Genomic DNA, 27,685 nt, shown 5'->3' on the forward strand with positions numbered 1-27,685 from the left:
ACACTCTCTTCCTTCACTTTCCAACGATTCTTTTTCCCTTTGTCTTTCCTATGGGGTGAAGTGGACAAAGATTCAGTGAAATCCCTGGAGTTAAACTGAGATCACACAGATTTGAAGGAGAGGAGACAGTAGCCATTCATCACAGAACCACTGATGGCAGAAGACTTTTATGCCACAGAGGAAAAGCCTGTCTTTGAAGTTCACCTCTAATATTTACTGTCAAATATGCTGTCCAACTACTAAAGGCCAGATTGACTTCAGCTTGATGCAAAATCATGTTGGAACAAAGCACCAAGCACGTATTTTCCACTGACTGCTACAGCTGTGGCACTCTCTTGGCTCTTCCCATGGCTCTTCCCAAAGGCACGCATCTGAACTAGGTGGGGTGGGTGCCAGGGAGTCAAACACAGATCAGCTTCTGCTGTGGATGTGGCTGAGCACTGCTGAGAGCTGACTATCTGCTCTGTTGGGCAGCAAGAACCTTCACCAGACACTGGTGGCCTTATTTCACCTTGGGCTGCACATGGACTGAGCTGCTTTATGGATGTGTTGGAAAGCTGGGGAAAAGAGACCAGGATCCACCTGTACTGTGCCTTCTCTGCATTCCAGCTGCTCCAGCAGAAACCAAGAGGCACTGAACACAACCCAGCCTATTCAGGACATGTGTGGTTACTTATTCAAGGAGGCTGATGAAAAGCAAACTTAGAGGGGCAAATGTCTCAAAACCCAGAGTTTTGCTAAGGAGAACAACAAACAGCCCCATGGCATCATAAGCAGAAGCCCATGTGGGTCAGGCTGCCTCTCTAGGCACTTGTTATTCCACACATGAGCAGTGCCGGGCCCAGATTTGCAGAAGGAATTAAGCACATAGCCTTTGAGGAGATCAATGGGAATTAGGCACTGAGGTGCTCCGAAAATCCTGCTAGGTAGGCTGTTGTGTGTTTGGAGAAGTGACTGCTGGTCCCTCAGAGCTCTAGAGACTCTGCAGTACTGAGGTGCAGCACCTGATCTTCAAGTGATGGCTTTGGTCTTGTGCGCAGGATGTTCAAGGATGACGGACATCCCAACTCCAGCACACAGGGAAGCCCTCTCTGCCATTAGTTTGCTAAATAACCCTAATATTTAATCAAAGAATAAAGGCTTGTTGCTGGTAAAATATCATACAGAGAGATTCACATACCATTGGCATTGTCTATTAAACCCAGGAAATTTCCTGTGGTGCTGCCTATCAGTCCCATAGAGTAGCCTACCATGGAGCTAAGTTTAATTTGGCCTTTCAGAACCCACAGTAAGAGGGTTCATTTCACCTTTAAAGTCAATGCTCCTAAACCCAACTATTTTCTCTGGATGTGGTTCAGTCCACAGTAGGAGAAAGCTGAATTCTTGCCATGTTTCTAACTGGGAACAAAGTCGGGATCTGCTGGAGAGCCCATCATAGGCCTGTTGCATTGTGGCTGTTGTCATGTTTTGGGACTTTTTTCCTCTAAGAAAACAGTGTAAATCAATTGAACCATTCTTCAGGATTCCTGCAGTTAAATAACCAGCTTTCTGTTCTACTCTTTTGCCTGGATGTGTTAAGTTTGCTGAATTAGGATGATGAACGCAAGCTTCTGCATCAATTTCTTGGCTGGGAATTAGCTAGGGTACTTCTAATGAAATCCCTGAATCTGAGCAATCAAGCTATTGTACTTGGTGACACGAATCTTTGTATGAGCAAACAAAATTAATCCACTGGGATCAGAATTCCCTTGAACACCGTTAAGAAAGAGCCTCCTATAGCCTATAAAACAAAAGGATTTCTTACTCTCAAACATGCTCAGCAGGAAATGGAAGAAGTGTCTTTTACTTGTATCATCCATTTCTACCATGTTACCTGTACACATGGCAATGTTGTTAAAGCATCACTTCAGCAATGGGGTTTTATGCTTGTCAGTGCTAAAGCAAACCGGGCCATGACATAGACATTACTGTCAACAGAACAAGTTGCCATGCAAGGAAATTACACAAGGACAAGGGGAATGCTTTCCACATACTTAATGTAATTCCAAGTCAATGTCCTTTCATCTGTGCCAATATAACTAGCTTATTACTCCTGCTAAAGCTATTCAATTTTCTTGGATATTTATGACTTTGCCAAATCTCCTTTACATTCCACACATTTATCAATGAAATCTTCTGGAGGAAATACTGTTTGCAGCTTCAGAGGCATGAGACTATGGACAAATGTGTTGCTCAATCACCATGCAAGAAGATGAGGAGTGGAGGGAAGTGAAAAGAAATGGAATTGCTCCTTCACTTTAAGTATTAAAGAAGGATTCCTGTACCAAGGCAGCACTGCAACAGGAAGGCGGCACCACATCAAGCGATAGTGTGCACCAGCTAAATCTCGATGCTGACTGCATTGCAGTGCTGGCCTTTCCCACGATAACATGGGCTCTTCTTACTTAAAGTGAGGAACACTGCAAATAATGGGGTAAAGTGAATTACAATGAAGGATAAAATGTTGTTTTTTGAAAACAGCCTGGGTATATCAGCTGTGTCGAGAAATATCACGTACTGAACTAGCAACATGTTGGTTTTGCAGCAGAACTAATAAAATGGCACTGAGGGTATGAATCAGGCTTCTTTTTGTGCAGAAATGACTTTCACATCAAATTGTCCCCTGGAACCTGGGGCCTTTTTCTTTCTGTTAAAACCTTGTCATGAATCTGTGTTGCTTCCCAAATCGAAGTGCTTGAACACAAGGCTATAAAATAATATTCCAGAAACACGGGATTGTAATTAACACAGGACTGCTCTCTTTTCATTTTGAAGTCATTTAAGAAAGGGTGTTTTTAATCCCTTCCCCATGAAAAGAAATGAAAGCTGTGAGGGCCACAGCACAGAAAGCAGAATGTAATATCTAATGAGACAAAGGAAGTTTTAAGAGCTAGATATTTTTCATTACGGGATGCATGTGGAGGCCATAATGTGGTAGGGTGACATTAGCATAAATAAATGATAAGTAGAATTGAGCCACAGATATGGTGTGTATCATTACCCTAATGATGGAATTAACAAACTGTGATCAGGCTCCATTTCCTGTCTGTGCGTGTGTGTGCAAACTTACCTGGTGTTCAAGCAAAGTGATGTCTCCATGTAACTCGGTTGATAATCCACATGGATGACTATGCGGACATTCACCCAGGTATTGCTAGTGGTTAATTTTGATGTGGTGTGATTTATATGTATCATGGCAGAATGAAAGCAACAGAGAGGTAAATTTTCTTATCTTTAAATAAAATTGATTAAGCCAAAATGACCAGAGGAGAATTCTCACTCTTCTCAAGTCAACTGCTGCTTTTCAGATGCACAGAGGCATTATGGAGAGTAGAAGTGGATTCACTAATTTAGTTTGCCATTAACGCATTATAAATGGTGTCTGGGGAGTTTTAATGCTACTGATTTTATAGTATGACTATGGAGTGGGGACTTAAGGGGCTGAACGCATGAAAGTCAGAAAAAGGAAGAAGGAAAAATGCATCAAGTCATTAAGTGAGATGAAGGAGGAAGGTAAAGCCAAGCCAGTTCATTAATGATGCTGCGAATTGCTTAACATAGGAACTGCACCTCTTTGCATTATTTGAGGCATATTGGTGGCACCTTATGAATAATAATAACAGGCATGACACCAAGAGCTCAAGATAAGTGCAGGTGCATGAGGAATGCAGAACCAAAAGGGAGAAGGAAATGAAATGGTTAGAAAGGTAGCCAAGCAGACAAGGGATAAGCAAGACAGAGTTAAATACCAGCCAGAAGTCATCTGACTGCAGTTTCCTCTTTCGTACTGGCAAGCACAGTGGCAGTGCAAATCATGGAGCAAATAAAAGGGAAGAAAACTTTAAATGAGTCTGAAAATGCTGCCACCATAGCAGAGAGAAGTCTTAGAGGCCACAGAAAGACCTTTTGAAAGAGGCAAAGTGGGATGTGTTTAAAAGCATCCAGCTGACATTTGACAGCTCGTCTCTATGAGACCAAACACCGCAGAGGTGTACTTCATGTCTGACAATCAAATATATCTATATAGCCACATCATCAACAAATGAAAGGACATTTTGCCTTGTTCCCACATGGAAATGTATGATGTCAGAACTGGAAATCCAAGAACAAAGATGCTCATGCTACACTAAGTCACACATATTCAATTCAGCATGCGCCTTTTCTCCTCCCTGAGCATCAGTTACACTTTGAAAAGGAGTCGGTTTTTCTTTCTCCCTACCAATAGTGCAGTGCTCTCCGTTCCAGCCCGGGCTGCATTCACACTTGCCATCCCGGCATGTCCCGTGCTCATTGCAGCGTGGGTGACATGCTCGCTGGTCGCAGGCTGTGCCCATCCATCCCTCCTCGCAGCGGCAGGTGCCTCCGACACAAATGCCATGTCCTCCGCAGTCTGCTGCACAGATCTCTGTGGGAGAGGAGAGAAGAGAGAGGAGGGGATATGGGTGGAGAGAAGGGAAAAGGGGGGAAAATCCAGAGTGTTATTGTTAAGGAAAACAGCCACACTTCACTACCTCGCCTTATGGGGCAATGAAAGGAATTCCTGGAGCTCCCAACACTAATCCTTCCTGACAATAAGAATCTAATAAGTATATTACAATAAAAAAGAGATGGACACGGATTGCAGAGGTCTGCTGTGATTGATCCTCCTATTTGCTTTCTAATTCTCTGGCACTCCTTGAGCTTTTGTGATCACCAAATCCGAAGGGGAAGGCTCTTCCAAATAAGCAGAACAAAAGCCACATTTAATTAAAATCTGGTTAAGTGTGGAAACAATGTACTGATAAAAACTTTTGATGCTAAAGCTGAGTGTTGGCAAAGCCTGTTTAGGGCTTGTTAACTCACAGTTCTGGGGATGGGATTCATTAAAACCCTGCTTCTCTCAATACAGAATACTATTTCTACTGAGTCTGTATATCTGCAATGTCCCTGCTCTCCTATCACCCATTAAAAATCCCCCCTCAGGTACGTGGAGGTACCACCCTGCTCTTTTTGTGGGCTACACACACTGGACTTGATAGGATGGTGTTTGTTCCCAAGTCTTACTGGAGTTAACAGAAGCATGGAATCACAGCTGGATATTTCAGTACTTACCTCCTATAAAAGAGAAGAGCTAAAGGACATTGCCTTTTCAGAGGTGCTGGCTTTCATACCCTCCGTGAGCCCCACTGGGCATGGGACACAGGTATGCATGATTAGCTGAGACTAAGATTGGATTCAGCTGCACCTAGGCTCTATCAAGTGGCCTGATATCAAGCACTCTGAATCTCATCACTCAATGGAAGGGTCTCCCTTATCCTTTTCACCTTTGGTCTTTAAATAAATCATTTTATCATTGAACATAGAATCCCAGACTGGTTTGGGTTGGAAGGAACCTTAAAGCTCATCCAGTTCCAACCTCCTGCCACGGGCAGGGACCCCTTCCACTAGAGCAGCTTGCTCCAAGCCCCTGTGTTCAACCTGGCCTTGAACACTGCCAGGGATGGGGCAGCCGCAGCTTCTCTGGGCACCCTGTGCCAGCGCCTCAGCACCCTCACAGGGAAGAGCTTCTTCCTTGTATCCAATCTCAATGTCCCCTCTGGCAGCTATATCATATATCAATATTTTAAATCATATTAAAACTGCTCTTGCTGATACCTTTGATGTTCATTCACTCAGCAACCCTGAACAACTCATTTCACACCAGCTTTCCAGGGGTGCTGCTCTTCCCACCATCCATAAGCCCCAGTGGACATGAGGACACCTATGCATCATATTTTTGCTGAGCACTAGGGTTTTGGCTGCTGTTGGCATGAATTTGGGAGACTTCGGGTTTTCATCTGCACTGTATTCATGTGGAAAAAGTGAGACTTGGTGGAGAACAGGTACCCACGAGGCAGGTGTTAAAGTGCCTGTTACCACCACTACTATACAGGGCTGATTTCAAGGATAAAAATAAAACCAAATACTGATGTGGTGTTACACTGCATAGGAAGTGAAATGAATCTTCTCCAGGCTCATCCCTGGACTGCTCACCTTCATGTTCTTATAAACCATGACTGCACTGTCCTCAGAAGACAGGCAATTTAGACTGTATTTCAGACCATCAGGTCTTTCCTCTTCCTTCTGCCTGATGCTTCTAAATGTGATTGACCTTTCCTGAACGTTTTGGACTCAAGCCTTCTGCCTGACTGAGCCATTTCATAGATTTTACAGGGTAGGGACACAGTTCCCCTTGGGGAGAGTGGAGACAAGATGTGAATAGAAGAAATGGTGAGCAGAACTGGGCTGGAAGCCCAAGAAGAGGTACCAGGGTACTCTGCAGAGCACATTTTCTCTCTTTTCCCCCCATTATATACCTCCAGAATGAATATCTCGGGCACCAGCCCATCTCCAGTGCCTCTCTTTTTGCCTTTGAGCATATTAAGTGCAGGATTCAGAGGCTTGGGGTGGAAGGGGAACTGGTATTATACAAGACATTTACTCCAGGTCACTGACTGCACATAAAATATTCAGAACTACTCAGCCTGCATTAGCATCACACCTGACTGAAATTCAGCCTTACTCAAGCTGCATTTAGTCTTTTGCTAATTAACACCACCAGGAACAGGAAGCTTGGGCTGTTTGAGGACTTTTACACGCTCTTCATACAGGGCTGGAACATCCACTTCAGCTCCAGAAGGAAGGTTTTGCACCATAGAAGAGAGCTGCAAGATCTTTACACTTTATGCTGAAATGGATTCTTGCCTCCAAGGATGAGAGAGAGTTCTTTAGTTCTTTATTATCCTAGTAACTAAGATAATACTAATAGTAAAGCTTTGCATAGCTAGAAAACATCTTATTACCCAAAAGAGACACAAACACAACATCTGCTTCCTGCTTACTCTGCAGCTCAGGGTGGTGGAGCAGTTTCCAGTTGAACCCCATTTGTTGCAGTGTCTCAGACATTACCAAACCCTCTCAAACATTTAGCCCTATGTATTTAAATCTCTCATGAACAAATTTGGGAGCACAAATATGCTTAGGACACTCAGGATCTTGTCTGTCCCATTTAGAGTCAAACCTGAAAAAGCATTTGGGCACCTTGGGTGCTTAAACTGAGGCGCAAGGATGTGCAGATAACACTTGCTACTGAAACAGAACAGAATGTAATGTAAGTTGTACTGAAATCACACTATCAAACAGTTAAGACATGACCAAGGAAGGCCTCTTGAGTTGCTATCAGAAGTTTTTACTTTGCATCTGGCATGAAGACAGAGATTTTCACAGCTCCTAGATGCAAGGGAGGTAAAACCATACTACAGCGCCTGCTATGAACATCAGGAGCCCAGCCATGCGTGTTCATTACCCCTAGCCCAAACTAGTGAAGAGTTGTTGTAGCCTATGATGCTTCCTAGCAGTCTTTCACCATAGGGCAACCCAAGTGTTGGACTGAAACCACTCCTCTCTTATTGGTTTCCATCCTTTGTTCATGTGTTCAATCTGACACCTCTTCCCCCAGGCTGTACTGATGCTACCTGGCGTTGCCCCAGCCGAGATGCAGAACCTTGCAGGTAAAGTAAACAAGGCATAAAGAAGTCAATGGGGCTACAGGCACAGGACCTCCTTGATGTCCTGATAGCCAGTCTTGAGTCCTGTCTGTAAGACAAGGAGATGCAGCTCATAGTAGGTCAACCACAGGTTGGTGGTGGAGGCAAAAAAAGAGAAGACAAAAAGGAAGGTATTTTGAGGGATAGTCAGAAGCCTTCTTGGAGTTATTTAAAGGTGTGAAAGGAGGATAATGGAGTGACATTCAAAAACAGAGAAGAAAGGAAAAAGAAAGCACTTTCTGAAAGGCAGACTCTCATCTGAAAAGGGATGGAAAACCCACTGGGACATTTACATCTCAACTGCAACATTCCTCAGACAACACACTGCCAAGGAGCAGTTTTGCACACATAGGCGAAGGACATGCCCTGCACAATGTAAACCCGACAGAGCTTAGGCTAACCCAGAGCACTGGCAACATCTGGGGCTTCATCTCCCACCCAGCTGAGACCCCAGCCATACCCCTGGCTAGGCAAGAGAGTGCAGCCTCCAGGTTATGAATGTATAATTCATATATAATGGATAGGAAAGTGGTTTGGATTCCCAGGCCTCAAGAGCTGTAATAAAGACCCTCAGCTGTGAAAAACACTTGTGAAGCAAACTACTTACGACAGTCTCCCTAAAATGTAGTTTAATTATTTCTGACAGCGAACCAGGAGCCAGGAACTCTCAAATCTAAATCTTCCATTTAGCTGCCAGTTTAAAGATAGATGGGTACCATACAATTTAAATAGCCTTACAACACACATCCTGCTGCACGCCCTGGCCCATTATAACATGGTGCTCTTAAACGCTCACAGGTTTCTAATGGGTGATTAAATAGTCAGAGTAGCTTTTACTTTACTGCTGGCACTCAAAGAAATGATCAAAATGGATTTCAGATTAAGTTTCCACTTAAATACAGCTCTTTTTTCAGGCAGATCAAGACGATTTAAGGCTGATTTACAGAAAAGGGCAGGTGAATCGTTGTGTCCTCATTCAGTCCCAGGGACAGAATTTGCCACCTCTTGTCTTAACGACAAGCTGCGGTTTTGCCTTGGTACACTGCCCCATTCTGTTGTTAAAATCAGAGGACGTGATCAGCTCCCATCTGAGCTGCATGAGCAAACGAGACAGAAAGCTTTTAACTCTCCTATTACAGTATTCACAGCCTGGCCAGCTGCATTATATTGCTCCTGCCTATTTAAGCTTAGTTCGAATGCTGTGCTTGTGCAAAAAGGAACCTGCCTGGTAAATATTTTCACACCAGCTGTTCCCCAAAGGTGACTAAATATTTCCTTTCATCTTTAATCTCTTCCACTGTTTGTATGAACAGCTCAGCCATTCCTTATCCTTTCTTAGAGGTGCATTGTGCTTTACTACATCTCACCGTGCAGCTCTCCAGGCTGCCTGTAATTCCATGGAGGAAGGGGTTCTTCTGAGCAAATTTGGTGCTCAGTTCTAAGGGTTAATGTGAGGTTTACTGTCGTCAGAAGTTACAATCAGCCCCTCCAGCTCTGTGGGAAAATCCTGGACTTTGAGTAAATACCCTGTATTTTCCTCCCTGACAATTGCACTTCACAGAGGGCACTCTTGGATATGAATCATAGAATAGGTAGGGTTGGAAAGGGCCTTAAGATCATCCAGTTCCAATCCCACTGCCATGAGCAGGGACACCTCACACTAAACCATGGCACCCAAGGCTTCAATGTCAACTGATTCATGGATGCACAGTTTTAGCTAAGGAATGGAGTTCGTTTCTACTCTACCATCTGGGTTGTCACCATGTCTGGATTGGTGTCTTCCACTGCCTGGTTTCATCCCACTCTTACCTATGAAGAAGTACATTGAGCCCAGTTGCCCTGGGTCAAGGAGGAAAGAAAAGTGGCTCCAGAGGTGATTTACCTCACATGGAGAACTCCTGGAGCAGCCTGTGCTCAAGGCACTGTTGAGTTTTGGGTGATTCACCCATCTCAAATGCATCATTAACATTATCCTTCTAAAAAGATAATGCCATTTTAACAAGATTCTGGTTAATTTTCATGCAAATAATCCAAATAGAAGTGATTCATCATCAGTTTCGGGACCTGCTCTGTTTCATCACTGCTCACTCCTAATGGGAACCAGCCCTTGGGACCAGCCTCAGCTGCCTACTGGCTAGTTTCTTAGAGAAATGGCTTTTGGTTTTCATTACCTCCTCATGATCTGAGGGGAGATTTCCCTTTGGTCTGTAAAGGTTGCATCAGGCTCTCTTAAAAACCTTAACCCCCATGAAACCTACCCAAAATCTTGACCGCAGCTGTTGATGTGCCTTAACTTACCCATATTGCACTGTGTTGTTATATTATTCCACCTCCACCAGCACATTTCTGTCTGTTTTTTTTGTCACTGGTTAAGAATCTCAACTGTCCTAGGCCAAGATTATCCTTTCTGTTCTGTGTTTGCTCTGTGCCAGGTGTAACGAGGTCACAGTGCATTAAGAGCACTTTAGAAGTAAGAATACTAAAGCAATTACTCATACAACTAAACCCCTCGCACCTGATTCTTTCTTTCTCTTCCTTTTTTTGCATATCCTGCTAAAACCTGCCCCAAATCTGTCCCCTTGAGAAGAAAGAGTCTGCTATATTGCCTTTGATATTCCAGAAGAGGGAAAAGAAACCTATCAAACACTAGCCACCAGTGTAATGCTTTGTTCGTGGCCCTCTTTAATTGATGTAACAGACACGGTAGCTGCCAACATAGGAAGTGGCCTAAACCAGAATCTCCTATTATATTCACATAGCATTAAAGAATTGGGTTGGGAAAGGGATAATGATGTCAATTTGTGCTTCATTTATGGCAAATCCATTTTTACATGTTTACCCCTATCCCCTGAAAATCCTAAAATTGGCTTGACAACGGTTTAAAGCTTTCCAGCTTAGAGGAGAGCAATGCAGATGAACGTTTTCCTTTAGCATTCATGGGATGCAGAAGCAGAGATTTAGCTGCTTCTGACCTGCCTGCTAAATCCTTTAATAAATATGGATTTAGTGCTAAAATATAAGAGCAGGTGTGATTGCTGAGAGCTTCCTGAAAACTGGGGCAGTTCCAGTGACCTTCAGCATATTCATAGAGAATTTAATAATTAACAAGGTGTCTTAACTGAGGGTTTCCCATTTCAGGTCGCTTCATCTGAGCCACTTTCCAGCCTCAGACAGATCTTACAGGAAAAGAAGCAAGGAAAGAGGGACTGCACGGAGCTGAAAAGCTGAGTCTGGTGAGGAGCTAAAGCCTTGTTTTCGCAGCCTGAGTTTGCTTTAGAAGGGAAGCTATGGGGAAATCATCTAATATAAAGATATGGATGGAAAACCCAGAAGGTTCATGATTGGGATGATTTAGATAGCAGCAAAGTGCTAAATACATTCATAATAAAAGACATTTTGCAGTGTTATGAAACACATTTATGGGATTTGATAACTCATAAGTAGTGACATATGAACTCCTCTGCTGGAACTGAGGAAGACATAAAGCTCATTAGCTTTTAAACCCATCCTTTTTACACGTGTTCTAAGGAAAGGTTCAACCCTGGAGCAAGACAAAAGCTGAAAGGTGAGGTCTGAACTTGCTGTGCTTGCCAGTAACAAATCCGTAGCACAAAATCCTCTGAAAACCACCCTGTTTCAGTAGGGATTGGGGAACGGTTGTACAACTTGTGTCAGCATCATTAATTGAAGGTCATGTGTTTTTGCCATCAGAGATCACATCCTAAAAGCAAGGTCTCCGTAATTTAACACCTTTATACAAATAATTTGTTTGCCTATTTTTAAACCAGGCATGAATTAGGCAAATATTACTAAGGTAGAAATTTTTACTATTATTTATGCCAATAAATATAAAACCTGTTTGCTTTTAGGAGTGTAATCAACTGTCTGGTACTGAGACAACGGTCCACTCCACTCAAGGATCTCAATGCATATTATATAGCTCAGCAAACTGAATATCTCTGAAAGGTAATAGTTACTTATTTCCTTCTTATAGATGAGGAAATCAAGATTAAAAGATGCTCTCCAGGGACCGAAAAGGAATCCATCAGCTTTGCTAACATCATCAGGATGGACACTGACCTTCAACAATGGTTTTGAAATGTGACTCAACACTTGGTCCAGTATTTATAGGTGGCTATGGAGAAGATGGAGACTCCCATTTTACAAGGAGTTACATGGAAAAGACAGGTAATGGGTAGAATTTATTGCTGGGGAGATTCCAGTTGGACACAAGAAGAAAAGTTTTCCCAGTGAGAACAATCAGCCACTGCAATAAGCTCCCCAGGAAAATGGTGACTCCCCAGTGTTGAGTGGGCTGGACAGGGTGGTGGGCCATCCAGTCTAGGTCATGCTTTCCCAGGAAAGGTTGGACCAGATGATCCTTGAGGTCCCTTCCAACCTGGGATTTTCTGATCCTATGATAGGACACGTGAGTTTTCACCTACTGAAGTCCTGAGGAGCATCCCAGAGTGACTGCACTGGGGAATGCATATCCCGCATTACAGCATGACCCTGTTACAATGCCTCAGTTGGCCTATTTCTGATGTTGCCAGGCTTTGCAGAAGGACCACTGAGTAGAGGTCTTCAATTCATGTGCAGAAGGGACAACTCTGCACTTGCAGAAAAGGAGGGGTATGTGCAAAGGAGGCATAAAACGTGCATAACAGAAGAGGAGAGTTTTCACTCTGTGCAGTTGAGCTGGCTGAGCTGCCTATAACTATGAGAGGAGTTAGTGGAAATCCCTGATAAACGAAAGCACCCATCCCTGGCCCTCAACTAGACACAAAAGATTAACCCCACCTCAGCCCTTTCCCCCATTTTCCTTCTGCTGTTGAGTTCTTTGCTTGCATAAACAGCTTTGTGTTTAACTGAAAGGCTTCGGCAAATCCTCTGCTGGGTCTCATCTCTCTCTGGAGGTTCAGATCAGGAATGCAGATGGAGATGAAATGTTCACAGAGCAGCTGCTGAGCAGATCCAGGAGGTCTGTCCCATAACTGCCCTCAGCTCACTTTCCGTCTCTCAAATGAGTAAGGAAGGAGTTAGGTATAGTAAAATACTTCAGCTGATGTATGGCTGAGCCTCTTACTCTGTAAACATACTGCACCTACACAATGGGACTCTTGGGAGTTCTTGCTAGAAATAGGAACAGGAAGAACAGGAGCAGTCATTAGCCATCCCTGGGCTAATGGATCACAGCTCTCACCCAATCTGTGCAGCTGCGCTATGTACAGTGGTACAATTGGGATGTCTGTCAAAAGAAAGCTCTCTTCTGAGTGCAATTTCAGCTCGCTTCAGATTTGCATAAAGGTTTTCCAGCTCTTGTCTGAAAAGCTGTAACTCAGGGAGATGAAATTCCATTAAACTGGTCTGCTGCCTTTTACCAGCCTGTAGTTTCTACAATATTTATACCCTATTTTCATTCTTGCTTTAAATGCGTGGGACTGACCATCACACAGTGTCTAAAGAATCTCTTCTATAGCTGTGATTTACTTTTGTCCTCATGTCAATCTTCCCTTTATTTATTATTCTGAACTTTATTTTACACTGGCTCTTGCTGTGGAATGGCAGGACATGAAATGTCAGGGACGGATGGGCTTCAGCCTTGGCACTAGGATTTGCTGCATAAAAACAAATATCCCAATGTGCAGGATTAGATTTTTCTCTTTGATGCTTAATTGGATCTCTGTGCTTTCTGGGATGGGAGTTAGAGCTTCCCAGAGAAGAAACAATTCCTAATGTATTAAATGAAGTTCCTAACAAGGATTCTTCTTCTCTGGACTAATTTCCTTTCTGTGTCTATAAGGAGGAGATGATTTGACATTAGAAAAGCCTTTTGCTCGTGCTTACAGTCGTTAAAAAGAACTAATTTCTTTTCCAATCCTATACAGTTTGGTTTTGTCTAAAAGAAATTCAACAGAGCATTTACAAATGTGTCTGCTGCAGTAATCCCAAACTAGATTTGCTTGGGGTCCCCTTGCTCAGAGCTTGGCACTACTATATAGACAGCGCCACAATGGTTTCTGCTGTGGTTTAACCCCAGCTGGAAACTAAATACCACCCTGAACCAGGACAGTTTCATAGAACCATAGACTGGTTTGGGTTGAAAGGGACCTTAAAGCTCATCCAGCTCCAACCCCTGCCACGGGCAGGGACCCCTTCCACTAGAGCAGCTTGCTCCAAGCCCCTGTGTCCAACCTGGCCTTGAACACTGCCACGGATGGGGCAGCCACAGCTTCTCTGGGCACCCTGTGCCAGCGCCTCAGCACCCTCACAGGGAAGAGCTTCTGCCTAAGAGCTCATCTCAGCCTCCCCTCTGGCAGGTTCAAGCCATTCCCCCTGGCCTGTCCCTACAGGCCTTCGTCCCAAGCCCCTCTCCAGCTTTCCTGCAGCCCGTTTAGGCACTGGAGCTGCTCTCAGGTCTCCCCTTCAGGAGCCTTCTCTTCTCCAGGCTGACCCAGTCCAGCTCTCTCAGCCTGGCTCCATAGGAGTTTATTATATGCCTGCCTATCCACACAAACAGGACACAGCAGCAGCTGATCCAAAAGCTTTGCATTTGCTGTGCTGTCCATATGCTCAACACCAGGCTGGAAGGATCACTTGTACAGAACAGAAGCAAAGCTCTTTCCAAAGCCCTTTCAAACTTTCATCTGTCAAGATCATTAGGAAGGTGCTCATTGGTGCAAATTGTGACGATGGCTTTTAGACCATGAACACCTTGCAACTTGGAAGGGGGAAGAGAGGCTGCACTAAATCCAGCGCATCCACTTCAGACAGCTTATTAAATCAGGGGTTCCTGGCCTTCAGTAGACACCAACCCACAATATGTCAATCACTGCTCTTGTGCTATTCTTTATGTTACTCTGTTTTACTGACTCCTAGATTATTTCCCCTATTATTTCATCTCAGCCATTCTAAATTGGAATGAAAACATGATTTGATGATGCTGAAAACATCCAATAAACCTGTGCAGAAACTCTGATCACGATGAGCTCCAGTTAGAATGTAAGGTCACATTTGCAAGAGCAATCCATCACCAGTAGCATGGAATTGTGTGATTTCAAGTGGAGAAGCCATGACATCGAACCTAAGAGCATCCTTGCTGAGCTAAATTAGTGAGGTATGAGAGGACCATCTTGATCCAGCCTAGTTAAGGTAGATCACAGGCAGAGCCTGACCACACACAAGTATCCACCTTGATATTCCAGCAGTATCCTGGATAAAAGAGGGAATAGTCAGAACCCGAGGGCTAGACTCACAAAACATGGAGGATGTATACATAGTGTGAGCTGCTTAGAGACTGATGGGCCAAACTTACTGAACATCAGGTACTTCAGTTCAGAGGCTGCATTACTGCCACAGAGTAATTCTAAGCCTGCAGAAATACCCACTGATTCCTATGGCTTTACAGTCATGACCTATTCCATGCAATGACCATAATGTTTCAGATTCTCAGCTGGCTTTATTAAGAAACAGAAGATAACTGGTTCTATCTTAAGAGAATGTAAAGAACCAGTTCTCATCAGTCTTGCAGGACAGTAGTTTTATCCTCAGTGACAGCTGGATTACACTTACTATGCCAAAGAAGTGACTTAATGTTGTTTAAAAAGCAGCAATTTCCCAACAGATAGTGATTGCAGAGAAAAGGCTAAATGATGCCCAGCCCCCATGTTGGCATGATGTAAGGCCAGAAACTGTAATGACTCTTAAGGCTCCTTTATATAAAAGAAAAGTCAGAGAATTAGTCAAAATTTGCTCATCTGAGACTCATGAGCTTTTAGTGATACAATTGCTTAACCACTCTCAAAACACCGTTTTAATGGGAGCTGCTTAACCGTGGAATATTTATTGTGTTGTGGTGCTGTGAAAGATCTATTCTTCAAACTAGCCAAGTTAACATGAACCCCACATGGTCCAGTCCATCACTGTTGTTTTCAGTCAATAAAGTCCACAACACAAAGCACAACTGATCCAAACAAATACAGCTTCATGGTGGAACTGCTGAGGTCACATTTGGCGATAGATAGGGAGGAATACTGAACTAAAACAGGCTTGCTGGGAATTAGCCCTAATTGTTGGAGAAAACCAATAGGGAATGAAATAGTCCATCCATTGCCCATTGAGCGGGTCCATAAATTTGCACTGATGCTGGTACAGCTGATACAAGAGAAAGAAGATTTACTCATCACAGTTATGCCTAAAGGTCAGTGGAGACCAGCACTTGCTTCTTACACCACTGGACATATGCTATTCTCAGCCTGAGACATGACCTAATCAGACCCAACATCTTGTGATCTAATGGTCGAAGCCAGACTGATGAAATCACCATTTCCACTGGTTTTGGCCAAGTTTAAACAACAGCTAGAACACAAGCTTTCAGTCCATTCATCTTTCCCTTTGTCATTGTATGTGACCAAGACTGCATGGACTGCTGCAGAGAAGTGCCTTAAAGTAAGAACCTAAATTCATCCTGAAGCTGTCAGAAGTTTGATGGATCTCTGCTTGGCCAGGGCATGATTTCTCAGCTATCAGATTGGAAGTAGGGATCTGTATTTGAAATGGAAGTTGTATTTTCTATCTTAGTGTGAGTTTTCTCCCTGCCTTTAGTGTGCCCTTTCCATCTGCTGACCACAAAGATATTTGGACTTTAGAAGAATTGGACTCCTCACAGAAATAACAACAACTTATATCAACCATTACCCTTTTTCCTCCACCACACAAGGGTCTCCTTATAGGCATTTTCAATAAACAAAGGGCAAGGGAGTAAAAGGGTATTCAAATGAAAGCCTCCCTCAGTACTTTTACTTCAAATGTTTTGGCTGGTTTTAGTCTTTTATTGCATTTTTAATAAAAAGCTTAGAAGACCTTAAAGGATAAGTTCATCTTGGCAATGGGTAGGCTAAAATCTGCACTCACAATCCCAACTACATCAAAACCTTTATGTTTTGTACAGTGATAGTTCCTGTTAACACTGTTGACTCTCCAGGTTCGCTTATTCCTTCACAGTTCACAAAGCAGAGCCTGTGATAGCCTTGGGTAGCAGCGCTGGGCTGCATGTACTTTATTCCTGACCTGGTTTCAGGATGGTTCCCTAGGAGAGAAGTCTTCTCTCCACACAACCACACAAATAAAATGGGGAAGATCACAAGTTCACAGATCAGCAAGTTATGGCTCTGCGAGGCTGAGGATGAAATCCCTGCTGGTACAAAACATGTTTTGCCCTTCAACAACTGTTAAAGGACCAAGTTAAGGCCTTCAGGAGAGGTTTTGCAATTTAGTACTGAGCCAGGATGGGTTCTGATGGTACCTTCTGAAGCTGAGCTTTGAAGACCCTTTGCTCCCATAATTTCAATTGCTCCAGACTAGTGTTTCTCACTACATTGCAAGGGTACTGAGACAAACAAGCTACAAGCAGAAGGAAGATCATTCCAAGTGGCATTTGATTACAAGCTGTGCCAAATAACTTTTTCTTAGGTCCTTAAGATCTAAAATATATGGATTTTTATCAATTTCACGTGTTGTATCCTGAGATTTTGCTCTCTTGCTCTTCCCCATGTGTTTAAAGCTAAGAAAAAGACAAATCACTGAGTTCTTAGGCATTAAAGAAGGCTCTAGCCTGCAGTAAGGTACAAGTTGATATCACATAACCGATGATGTAGTATCCATCTTTTACAGAAACATTTTTACCCCTTAATGAAGAAAAGGATTGTTTAAAGGAGGAATTATATGAGCATTTTCCAAGGATGGATTTTTATCTTGGTGGCCTTGGGCATGACTTGACTTTAGGATGAAATTTTGTCCAGAGAAGCTGTGGCTGCCCCATCCGTGGCAGTGTTCAAGGCCAGGTTGGACACAGGGGCTTGGAGCAAGCTGCTCTAATGGAAGGTGTCCCTGCCCGTGGCAGGGGCTGGAGCTGGATGAGCTTTAAGGTCCCTTCCAACACAAACCAGTCTGGGATTCTATGTTGGTATAAATAGGATCAAGCTACCAGATTTCATGAGACGCAGCCATGCAAGCTTAGCCCCAGTCTCTGGTCAGGTTTGTTCTCTTTGCCTTTTCAAAATGTGGAATAAAACATCCTAACTTCTAATTTCTTTACTGAATCCCATCTTCCAGTCCCCAACTCCTATCATTAAAAGCACAGCCCATGATTTTATATCTCCGCTGCCAGTTCAGGACCACCATATACAAAGTCCTATTCTAATTACTGCTCTTCTCCAGTGTACTTTTAAGGGTCTGAAGCACTTCACTGGATGTCAACCATGCATAAAGTGAGTCATTAAAAATGAGTGATTGAGAAGGAATCCTTATCTGTATGCAGGTCAATGTACAACCACTGTCAACTGCCCAGAAAAAGTCAGTACACTTATTATACACAGAGCATAATTTCTATTGCTGCTTTGTATAATCAGCTTCCCAATGATACTAGTGAATATCATGCATGTCAAGATGTCAACTACCGAGCACAGAACAGGGTGAAAATCACTGATTTAAATTTGAGGAGAGGGAAGGGCAACACCAGATCACTTAATTCTTTCAAGAATGATTTTGCATCCAAGCATAATATTGTTTTGATATGCCTGGGATTGGACTGATGCATCAGGGAGATCCCTCTGGGAAACAGTGCATTCCCAAATTCAAATAACCTGACTCACCTCTTCATTTCCTTGCACTCAGCAAATATGTCTTATAGTGCATAGCTTGTTGCCTCTTGATTAGCCAGCAATACCTAGTCCAGTTTGAATAGGTCAAGAATGAGACTATATCACATAGTAAGTTCAATTTCACATTGCAGCACAGGCCATTCCCTTCTTGTCACTATACTCAGACAACAAGAGGTCAAGAGAGCTGCCCTGTAATGAGTTGCCAGAACTTGGAGAATGAAGTCCTTTGCTAGGGCTTATTAAGAGGTGAAGGGAGATAGGTCACCAAAACCCTGGGATACAGAGGATCTGTGATGGCAGACCCTGGAAAAACAGGGTTGGGATGGGTGTTTCATAGACTCATAGAATAGTTAGGGTTGGAAAGGACCTTAAGATCATCTAGTTCCAACCCCCAATTAATATAATAAGATAATATAATATTAATATAATAAGATAATCCTTAATTATATTTCTTGTACTGGGTTATAAAGGACCCTTTTATATTTGCTTGTGCAACAGTACTAAGATGTAAAAGGGAAGGGATTTAATTCTCCCATGGAGAAATCAAAACGCCCCTTTTGCTGCTCAGTACAGGATACCTCTGGACTTACCTCTGCAACTTGCTCCAAAAGGCTTTCTTTCTACTTAAGGATCTACCAAAAAAGAAGTGCATACTGAGGGAAACAGGATCCTAAGAAACTGAACTGTGCATGAAGAGGTGAAGCATGTTTAAGAAGCAGTGTTCCAGAGTGAAAATCTGAGGTAGTATGGCAGCAGCCCTGTGTCAGATATATCTCAGCCCTATCACCAGATATACTGGTAGCGGTTACACTTATAAAACAAACCCTCCCCAGTATCATTACTTCTTCCTGTAATGCAGTGCAGAGTAGAATTCACAAGAAATTGAATTGCCCAGATTTTCTACGCAGACACAGGCTAAGTGGAATGAAAAAAGACACCGTAAACAGGAAACAGGAATCTCTGTAATATTATCATCTTGTGAAAACTAAAGGGTTTATCAGCAATCTGTGCTCCTCTAAGGTTCCTTCTAAAGGCAGGTGAAATCTTAGCTTAGAAAGACTGAGTCTAAGGTTCAAAGATGGTCTGGTTTCACTTTCTACATATGACAATACACAGAGGTGAGGCACTGGCACAGGGTGCCCAGAGAAGCTGTGGCTGCCCCATCCCTGCCAGTATTCAGGAGCAAGTTGGACACGGGGGCTTGGAGCAAGCTGCTCTAGTGGAAGGTGTCCCTGCCCATGGCAGGGGGTTGGAGCTGGATGAGCTTTGAGGTCCCTTCCAACCCAAACCACTCTGGGATTCTATGATTCTATGATCCCATACAGACTGATACCTTCTAAATGAATACAGATTTCAGAGAGGCATTAATCTTGATCTGAAAGTGTTAAAAGATGGAATCTGGGTTTCCAGATGATTTTGTTCTTCTCAGCGTCTGCATCTCAATGTGGTTTACAAAAGGGGCTGTCCTTGACACTAGCCCACGCAGGCACAGTCCTAGAGATTTCACTGGGACTGAACATGGTCTTATTGCTTTGCTGAGTCGAGGTGGATTTATGCAAGTACTTGGCTCATTCATTTAATAATGCTTCCATTTGGTCCTGCTTCATAGGACAAGGAAAATCTGGCCCCTTTAGTCCCTTCTACAGTACCTCCATGCTGCATGGGCGGCAGTGCGTTGTTACATGTACTAAGATATTAGATTGGATATAAGGAAGAAATTCTTTCCTGTTAGGGTGCTGAGGCACTGGAATGGGTTGCCCAGGGAGGCTGTGAATGCTCCATCCCTGGCAGTGTTCAAGACCAGGTTGGATGAGGCCTTCGGTGATATGATTTAGTGTAAGGTGTCCCTGCCCATGGCAGGGGGGTTGGAACTGAAGGTCTTAAGGTCCTTTCCAACCCTAACTATTCTATGATTCTATGATTCTAACATGCTTGCTCACTCTATTTTCATCCTGCAAGAACAGCACCATGCATCCTGTGAGTAACTCTGTCTTTCAAACTAAGTCATCAATTCAGTGGAAAGGTCCAGGTTAGAAATGGAAGTTTACAAATCACCTCAGCTGTGGTTTTAGCTGTGAGGCACAATAACCTGAATGTTACAAGCAGCTCAGTGAGGAAAAAGGTCTTGGAATGATGCTCAAGTTTGTCTCAAATAACCTCGCAGTGCCAAAGAAACTTTGCACTAGATGGATTTATAAAAGCAGTATAAGGAAAGCTTATAAATCATCTGTACAGGAACCTGCAGGTTAACAAAGGGAAAGTGAATTCTGTTTGTGTGTGGAAATAAGCAGTTTCCCAAATCCACCCCTGCAATCCCCAAACCTCTGGATAAACTCAGAGTAATGACTCAATTATGAACTATGCTACAAAATCACTAGAAATACACTACTTTTCCCCTTATAGTGATCTTGTAAAGGAACTCATAGAGTATGGAACTGAAGATATCAATATGGGGAAGGGAAAAGCCTGACACTAAACTTATCCTCCTATCAACGCTGGATAGTTTCCCTCTCTACACCTGCAAAAGTTGTGATCAGCCTAGTTTTAGCCCCAGGCAAATAGGCCTCCTCTTTTGTTTATTCAGTTTTCATTTCCAAGAAGCTTTCTAACATCTAACCTGAATGATGATAGTCAAAAAGGTTTTCTTTTTATATCCTTTGTACCACTTTATTCACATTGCCCCATCCTTGGAAGTCACCCTCTTAGAATACTCGCAAGCAGTTAACCTGATTTTCTTTACACATGGTAGTAATTCCTTAGTGAAAATGCAGTTTATGTGATTTTTCCATTGTATGCAGCCTCCTAACAGGTGCTTTTTTTGGTCACTTTGCTCAAAATTAACCTCATTTCATTGCCTATACAGAGCTGCCCTGGATTTTTGGCCTAGTTCTACCCCAGCTGTGCAAGGTAAAGAAGCTGTTACTGCTGTAGTCTCTTGTTTGTGAGCACAAAAGCCAGAAGACTTATGTTCCATATGTTCTGAGTATTTAACATATTGTAGCATTTCTCAGTGTGGCCTCTAAAAACTAATTGCATTTGGAAGAAAAGGGTCCTGAATGTTTTTTTTTCTTTAGCCTTCATTTCAGATACCTGATGCAGGTTTTGAGCAAGATGAAGGAAGGTCACAGCTCCAAACCTACACAAAACTGCCCATAAGCATCTATCTACTTGGTAGGTGCTTGTATTATTAAATACTTCTAGCCTGTAGAAGTACCACTTACTATTTACTTGACAGGGGACAGTGCTACAGTCTTATATGAACCTCATGTGACACTCATCATCCTCTAGCTGAGCCTAGAAAAGCACAGCCTTTGAATTCCAAAGGGAAATGAAACTTGAAGGATTGCCATCTTCTCCTTCTTGTTTGCAGCCACCTAAGGAATATTTACTCATCTCCTAAATAGCAAACCAGACCCTTTGGTGGCTACTGGGATTCATCAAGAACTAACACCAGAACAAGCAGTTATATGTAGACCATCGATTACATTCATAGCAACATAATGAACAATAGCAAGCCTAGGTGGCTTTAATGGGGTTATTTATTATATTACTCTACGCTCAGCAATGGAAGCAGAATTATTTATGTAGTTGAGCTCTGGCATTTCTGCTTCCAGTCTTGCCTACATGTGCTTTACTGGAACACATTTATAGCACTTCTATAGCAGATCAAAGCCTGAATGTTTCACAGTTTAAAGCAAACAAGACCCAGCAGTAAGTCACTGCTGACGTTACCGATTGAGCAATCATGTCCAGTCCAGTTGGGATCGCAGCTGCAGAGTCCAGTATCCGGGAGGAAGGTCCCATGGCCGGAGCATTGGTCCAGACAAGTGGCTCTTGGGGTCTCACAGTTTGTTCCTCCCCAGCCCACTGAACAGTGACACTCTCCTCGCACGCACACGCCTCGTCCCGAGCAGGTAGGATCCATGCAGTCCACTATATGGGAGAAGAAAGAGGATACAGATAGGGAAAGCAAATGTGGATTTCATGAGAAAAAGCCATCAGACTGCCATCTACATAAAGCTACTTATGTATCTTTAGGTCCTTTCCAACACTAACAATTCTATGATTCTATATAGTATCTCAAGGCTCCAACCAGAAAGCAAAGCCCCATTGTGCACAAAGCAGATGCCTCATGCAAGAATCGTCGGACAGTTTGGGCTGCAGTGGACCTTCAAAGGTCATTTAGTCCAATTTCCCCTGCAAGAAGCAGGGACATCTTTAAGTAGAGCAAGAAGACAGTGTCCCAAAGAGGCAGTGAGACCTAAAACAGTGTCACGGAAAGCAGAGAAAAATTCAATTATTCAACTCTTTTATCCAGGCCTAAATAAATGATCCTCCTGGTAAGAACAGCCTAATATCAATTAAGAATAGAATAAGAGTAATATTCTCCTGCACACATATCGTGCCTCCATTTATTCCATTAGAATAACCTAAATTACTATTGCTAATGAATTCAAAGCTGAGCTCTAGTTTTTCCGAGAGAGAATTTTACACAAAGATTCAGCAGAAGTTAATGTCCTTATTCAGCAAAAGACATGCTGAAATTGAAGAGCGTGCTGAAATCTATACAGGTTTCACAGACACTTACATAAATTTCACATTAAATAGATCCTTTGAGAGTTTTCTGGAGTAGGAATTCAACAAAATCATATATTTTTAGTCCTGATGGTTTAATTTTTGACTTATTAATAATATTCTTTTATGTTCTGGTGGCTTCCCCACTCAAAGAGGCACCTTCCTACCAAGACTTGAGACCCTTCAGTTACAGGGTATCGCGATGCACACCGAAAGGCTGGATGTAGTGCTACCTGCTTCCTGAGTGATGTGTTTTGGAGACAGCTATCAGATAACCCTGCCCATGGGGGGATTTTCACCCAGCAATCAAAACCTATGACACCCAAGTAAAGGATTGGAGGAGTCAATCATCTCTTTGTATATAAAAGCTCATAGAACAGCCTAAAGAAATTCTCCCCACCTCTTGTAAGGGTGTGTGGCAGCACCCTGGGGACCAGTGACAAGTGTCTGGCTAAGCAGCAAAGTGAATGCTGTCCAGCTCCTAATAGAAAAGAGCAGAACACACCGCCACACACCCAGCAGGTCTGTGGTCTGTTTCTTCCCCTCGTATAAAAGCTAATCAGAATCCCAATGACCTGCTTAAGATCCAGAAACGTTAAAAGGAAACACAACAGCTGCTCAGGTAATTCCTTGGCTTCTCAAACCCTTCTCAGCCTGACAAGTAATGGCTCACCTATTACAATCCCAAGGCACGTGAGAGCTTTTGGGGTTTTGTTTGATTCCCAGAGCCCTGCTCACAGCTGAAGATTGTAAGAGGCTGGAAAGGATGAGTCTATAAATCTCCTTCGCTGTGAGTGAGCTGGGAGCTCGGGTGCCAATTTTAGCATGAGACCCTTGAAGCCCTGGCCCTGTTCTTTCTCAGCAGTAATAAGTATGAAAAGGACTAAGAGATGGACCAGCAGCCCTGTATACGTTCTCCACAGATGGTTTGAACATAGGGAACAAAGATCACAGGCTAACTGACAAGAGGCTACCTCCAGGCAATTAATCATCCCCTCTGAAGGTCAATTGGGAAAAAAGGTGAGTTTTACAGGGGCTCCATTGCAGGAGGCAGACAATCTGCTATCTCAGCTCGAACACAGGCGATTATAAGAGGGGAATGTGCATGTCAGAACCCCCCATTTATCATAATCCCAAGGCCATTTTTCATGTTGAAATGAGCCCTTTCAGAAAATGTCACACACAATGGTTACTTTAATCTCAGCCTCACTAGCTGTATCTCTTTAGGCTTTCTGCACCATCAGAAGGGCCCTGGGACAGGATTACAGGCTTCTGCTTTCTTCTTAATCAATTGCTTAGTGGATTTGGAGTACAAAGGTTTATTTTTAGGGAGTTCTGCTCGACAAATTTAGCTGCTCAGCTCTGGGAGGAGCAGAGATGGGGAGCAGGGCAGGAAAGTAGAGCTCACAAAATCTGGTACAGGTGGAGAAAGAAAAGAGTTTTGCATATATATCTGTGTTGCTGCTTGGAAAATGTCCCAAATGGTCTAATTCCTGCTTGGAAAATGCCCCATTTATAGTTCAGCCTTGTGCAGAATCTTTGCCAGGGAAGATAAATCATGCAGCAAGCCAAGGTTAGTGCCTCTTCTATGCTTTTCCCCAATATGCTTCATGCTTCATTGGTCACACAAGTTATTAGGGCCTATTCGGTACCCAAAGAGCAACTTCTCATTTTTCACTGCTTAAATTCGCTCCTTTCCCTTTAATGTTTCGCTGGCTTAGCCCATACCTTATAAAATATGAGCCAATAAACTAAGGAAGGAGGCAAAAGAAAAGCTCATGTAAGATTGTTGGCTGATGTTTTATAAACATTGCTGAACTTCTATAGAGAGGGGGGAGAAAGAAAAGACAGAAGAAACCCTGGAATGAAACCCCCATTATAAACACGGCCTAAGCAGTGAAGCTACAAGAACTGAGAAATAATAAACCCTAATCAATTCCAGATGGTTCTTCTTAGAGCAGAAATTAAAAAGTAAAAGCAATTTAAAAAATAGTATAAATCAACTTTTTTTTTCTTTTACTAGATCTGAAGATATTCATATATAAATGTCCTCAAGATTTCCCACGTGGCATATTTCATCCCCCCTCCCCTTCACAACACAATACAAATTATGCTTTGAGTATGAAAACCAAATGCATGCTTGGAAAAATACGAAAGAGATCATAAGAAAAATCATGTTCTCTTTGTTCTTCATTGGTTTTCAAGTTTTTACCTAGTGGGACTGACACTGTCCCCTCCAACATGAAATAACTGAGCAACGTCTGGCTTTTCTGCTTGAAATGGGAGCAGGGGAATAAAAGGTTCCTGTGAGAACCTTACTCTGATTTACACACTTTAAACACCTCTGGCTGGAGGCAAAATCAGATCGTTTCATTTCTGTTTAGCCAGTAAAGATAGGATCTAGTAAATAGGAAGATGCTTTAAAGATCCTTCAGTAGTCACCACCTTTGGGTTTCGCATGCCCCACGGCTTCATTGAATTGTGCTTTCTTTAGCCAAAATGAAGCTTTCTCAAGAGCTGGCTTATTGTTGCAAGAGCTGATACTGTCTTCATCTAACATTTACTGGCACTGAAGCTACGTTACATGGAGATGTCCCACTCCAATACGTTTAACACATCAAAAGGATTGATAGATGAGATGCCATTTGAACGTCTGAATCCAATTCAGCCTATTTTCATTGTCTGTGAAATAAAGCCACTCCAGATCAATCTTTATCCTGCTCACGAAGAACATCATAAGTTAATTCAAGTTCTTATACATGTATCGAGTCTATCTTAAATCTATGGGGTGGAGCAGAGCCTTTAGGTATGCATCTATAGAGGAATAATTTAAACGTAATTATTTATCAGGTCATCTGCATTGAATTTTAACAAGAGTTTTCAAAAGTATTGAACGTTATTCTTTAAATCAGGCACTTTTGGATGCATTTTTATAACTGTCCAAATGATTTGTGCACTCACAAAACACCACTTTTTCATTTAGCAATAAGAAGCAGTCACAGACTGGGGAAGATAAAGGTTTATGGTGGCAGGTGACTCCCTACACAAAAAAGATTGAAGATAAGTGCTAAAAGGCACTGTATTTCTGAGCCATAAATCTAAATGTAAATGAAAAATGTTTGGGGGCTAATGTGTGAAAAAAGCAATGGAAAAGCCATTAAAATAATATCTGATTTTGAAGCAGAATTTAATTCAAGTCCTGAGCATTTTTAAGCTTTTAAAGCTGACAAGAATCAGAGACTTTCTCTCACATGCCACCATTTTGGGGATAGAAGCAACTGAAATCGCTTGGCATAGCCCAGCAGAGAAGAAAGCACTGTAAAAGTAATTATACGTTTCAATGTGTAAATGGAAACGGTGCTTTAATACGAACATTTGAACATATGATTAGATGCTCTGGTCTTTCAACTCAATTTGTCTGTCTGAAGCACTTGATGGCTTTTCATCCAATTATTGGACAAATATGATAGCTAATGACAAGTTATGACAACATATCATTTTTAGGTTGCATCCATCTATTGTGGCTCTAAGGTGCCTATTACTGTTCTGTTTAAGCGCCAGTCCCATTCTGAATTGCCTCCATCCATGTAATTACGTGAAGGTAAAGGCTAATTGAATGTGTGGTGCAAATACCTTCTTCACAGCTTTCTCCTTTGTATCCTGGGTTGCAGATACAGGTCCCCATGATGCACGTGCCATGGTTATTGCAGGAGACATCGATGCACTGGTTGGTTGGGACATCACATTCTGCTCCCTTCCAGCCACTGTGGCACAGGCACCTTCCCTTCATGTACTGCCCGTTTCCACTGCACAGCACAGGGCAGGATGCTGGGGACAGATAATAAGACAACACATCAGAACACAACTGTACATGGCTATCAGTTCAACAAAGACCACAGGAGTTCAGAATGGGGCTGGAACGAGATGATCTTAAGATCTTTTCCAACCCGAACTATTCAATGATTCTATGATTCATATTCTTCATACACAGTTTTCAGTGGGGTATGTTGCTCTTTTCTTTGCCAAACCCGATTCTTTTATGGGGATGACATCCAGCTGTTGACTGTGTGCTCCTGTGACTGTTTAAACCAAACAAACAATGCTCTTGAATTAGAATGTCTCCTTGCTTTGTGTCTCATCCATTTTTTCACTAACTAGCCTCTTGTATTCTGACTTTTCAATGTACTGGTGTCTTCTTTCAGCAGCACCACTGACCTTAGCTTGCTTATCAGTAACTCTTAGCTGCTGCCAAACTTCATACTTCCCTTGACACTGCCTCTGCTGAACACAAATCACTCCCTTGTTCTGTCGGAATCCTCAGCATTACGGGTTCCAGTTGCTTTGCTCAGAGTCCAGAATGCCACGTTGAGACTGTTGCCCTGATTCACCTCTTGTCATGCCATAAACTACCAACTTTCTCCACCAAAAGAGTTGTCAAGCGTTGGAACAGGCTGCTCAGGGAAGTGGTGGAGTCACCATCCCTGGAGGTAGCTAAAAAGACATGTAGATGTGGCACTTAGGGACATGGTTTAGTGGTGGACTTTAGGGGTTAACAGAAGGCATCAAGGACTGGACCCTAGCCTCCCGGACCAAAGCTTGGGTAATGAGTGCTCTCTAAGCTTCCTTCATGTCCTCTCTGAAGATGCCTTCTCCCTTTTCCATCCTCCACCCTTTTCCATCCTTCACACCTGCCACTTTACACTCCTTTTGTCCTCTGCTCTGATTTTTCCAAGGAAGCTGCTGATTTCTGTCCCTCAGAAACAAAAGCTGCCCCTGTTCACTATCCCTTGACACTTCTTGCTTAAGCCCTGTTCCCTTCCATTTCATTTTGCTTCAACTCAGCTG

General features: G+C 42.8%; 1 protein-coding gene across 11 annotated transcripts in view; it reads right to left on the minus strand.

The window, feature by feature from the left end:
• The window catches only part of TENM4 (teneurin transmembrane protein 4), a 755,231-nt gene that overhangs the window by 130,716 nt on the left and 596,830 nt on the right, over positions 1-27,685 (minus strand). For all 11 annotated transcript variants that reach the window (XM_057408504.1, XM_057408506.1, XM_057408511.1 and 8 more), the window contains 3 exons: positions 26,474-26,668; positions 21,998-22,198; positions 4,259-4,444 (listed from right to left, as the gene is read on the minus strand). In XM_057408504.1, coding sequence (XP_057264487.1) covers positions 4,259-4,444; positions 21,998-22,198; positions 26,474-26,668 — 582 coding nt within the window. The remainder of the gene's footprint in view (positions 1-4,258; positions 4,445-21,997; positions 22,199-26,473; positions 26,669-27,685) is intronic.

This window comes from Pezoporus wallicus, unplaced genomic scaffold, assembly GCF_028554395.1.
Source record: "Pezoporus wallicus isolate ANWC-B61680 ecotype Strahan unplaced genomic scaffold, APGP_CSIRO_Pwel_v1 contig_7461, whole genome shotgun sequence".
Taxonomy (NCBI): Eukaryota; Metazoa; Chordata; class Aves; order Psittaciformes; family Psittacidae; genus Pezoporus; species Pezoporus wallicus.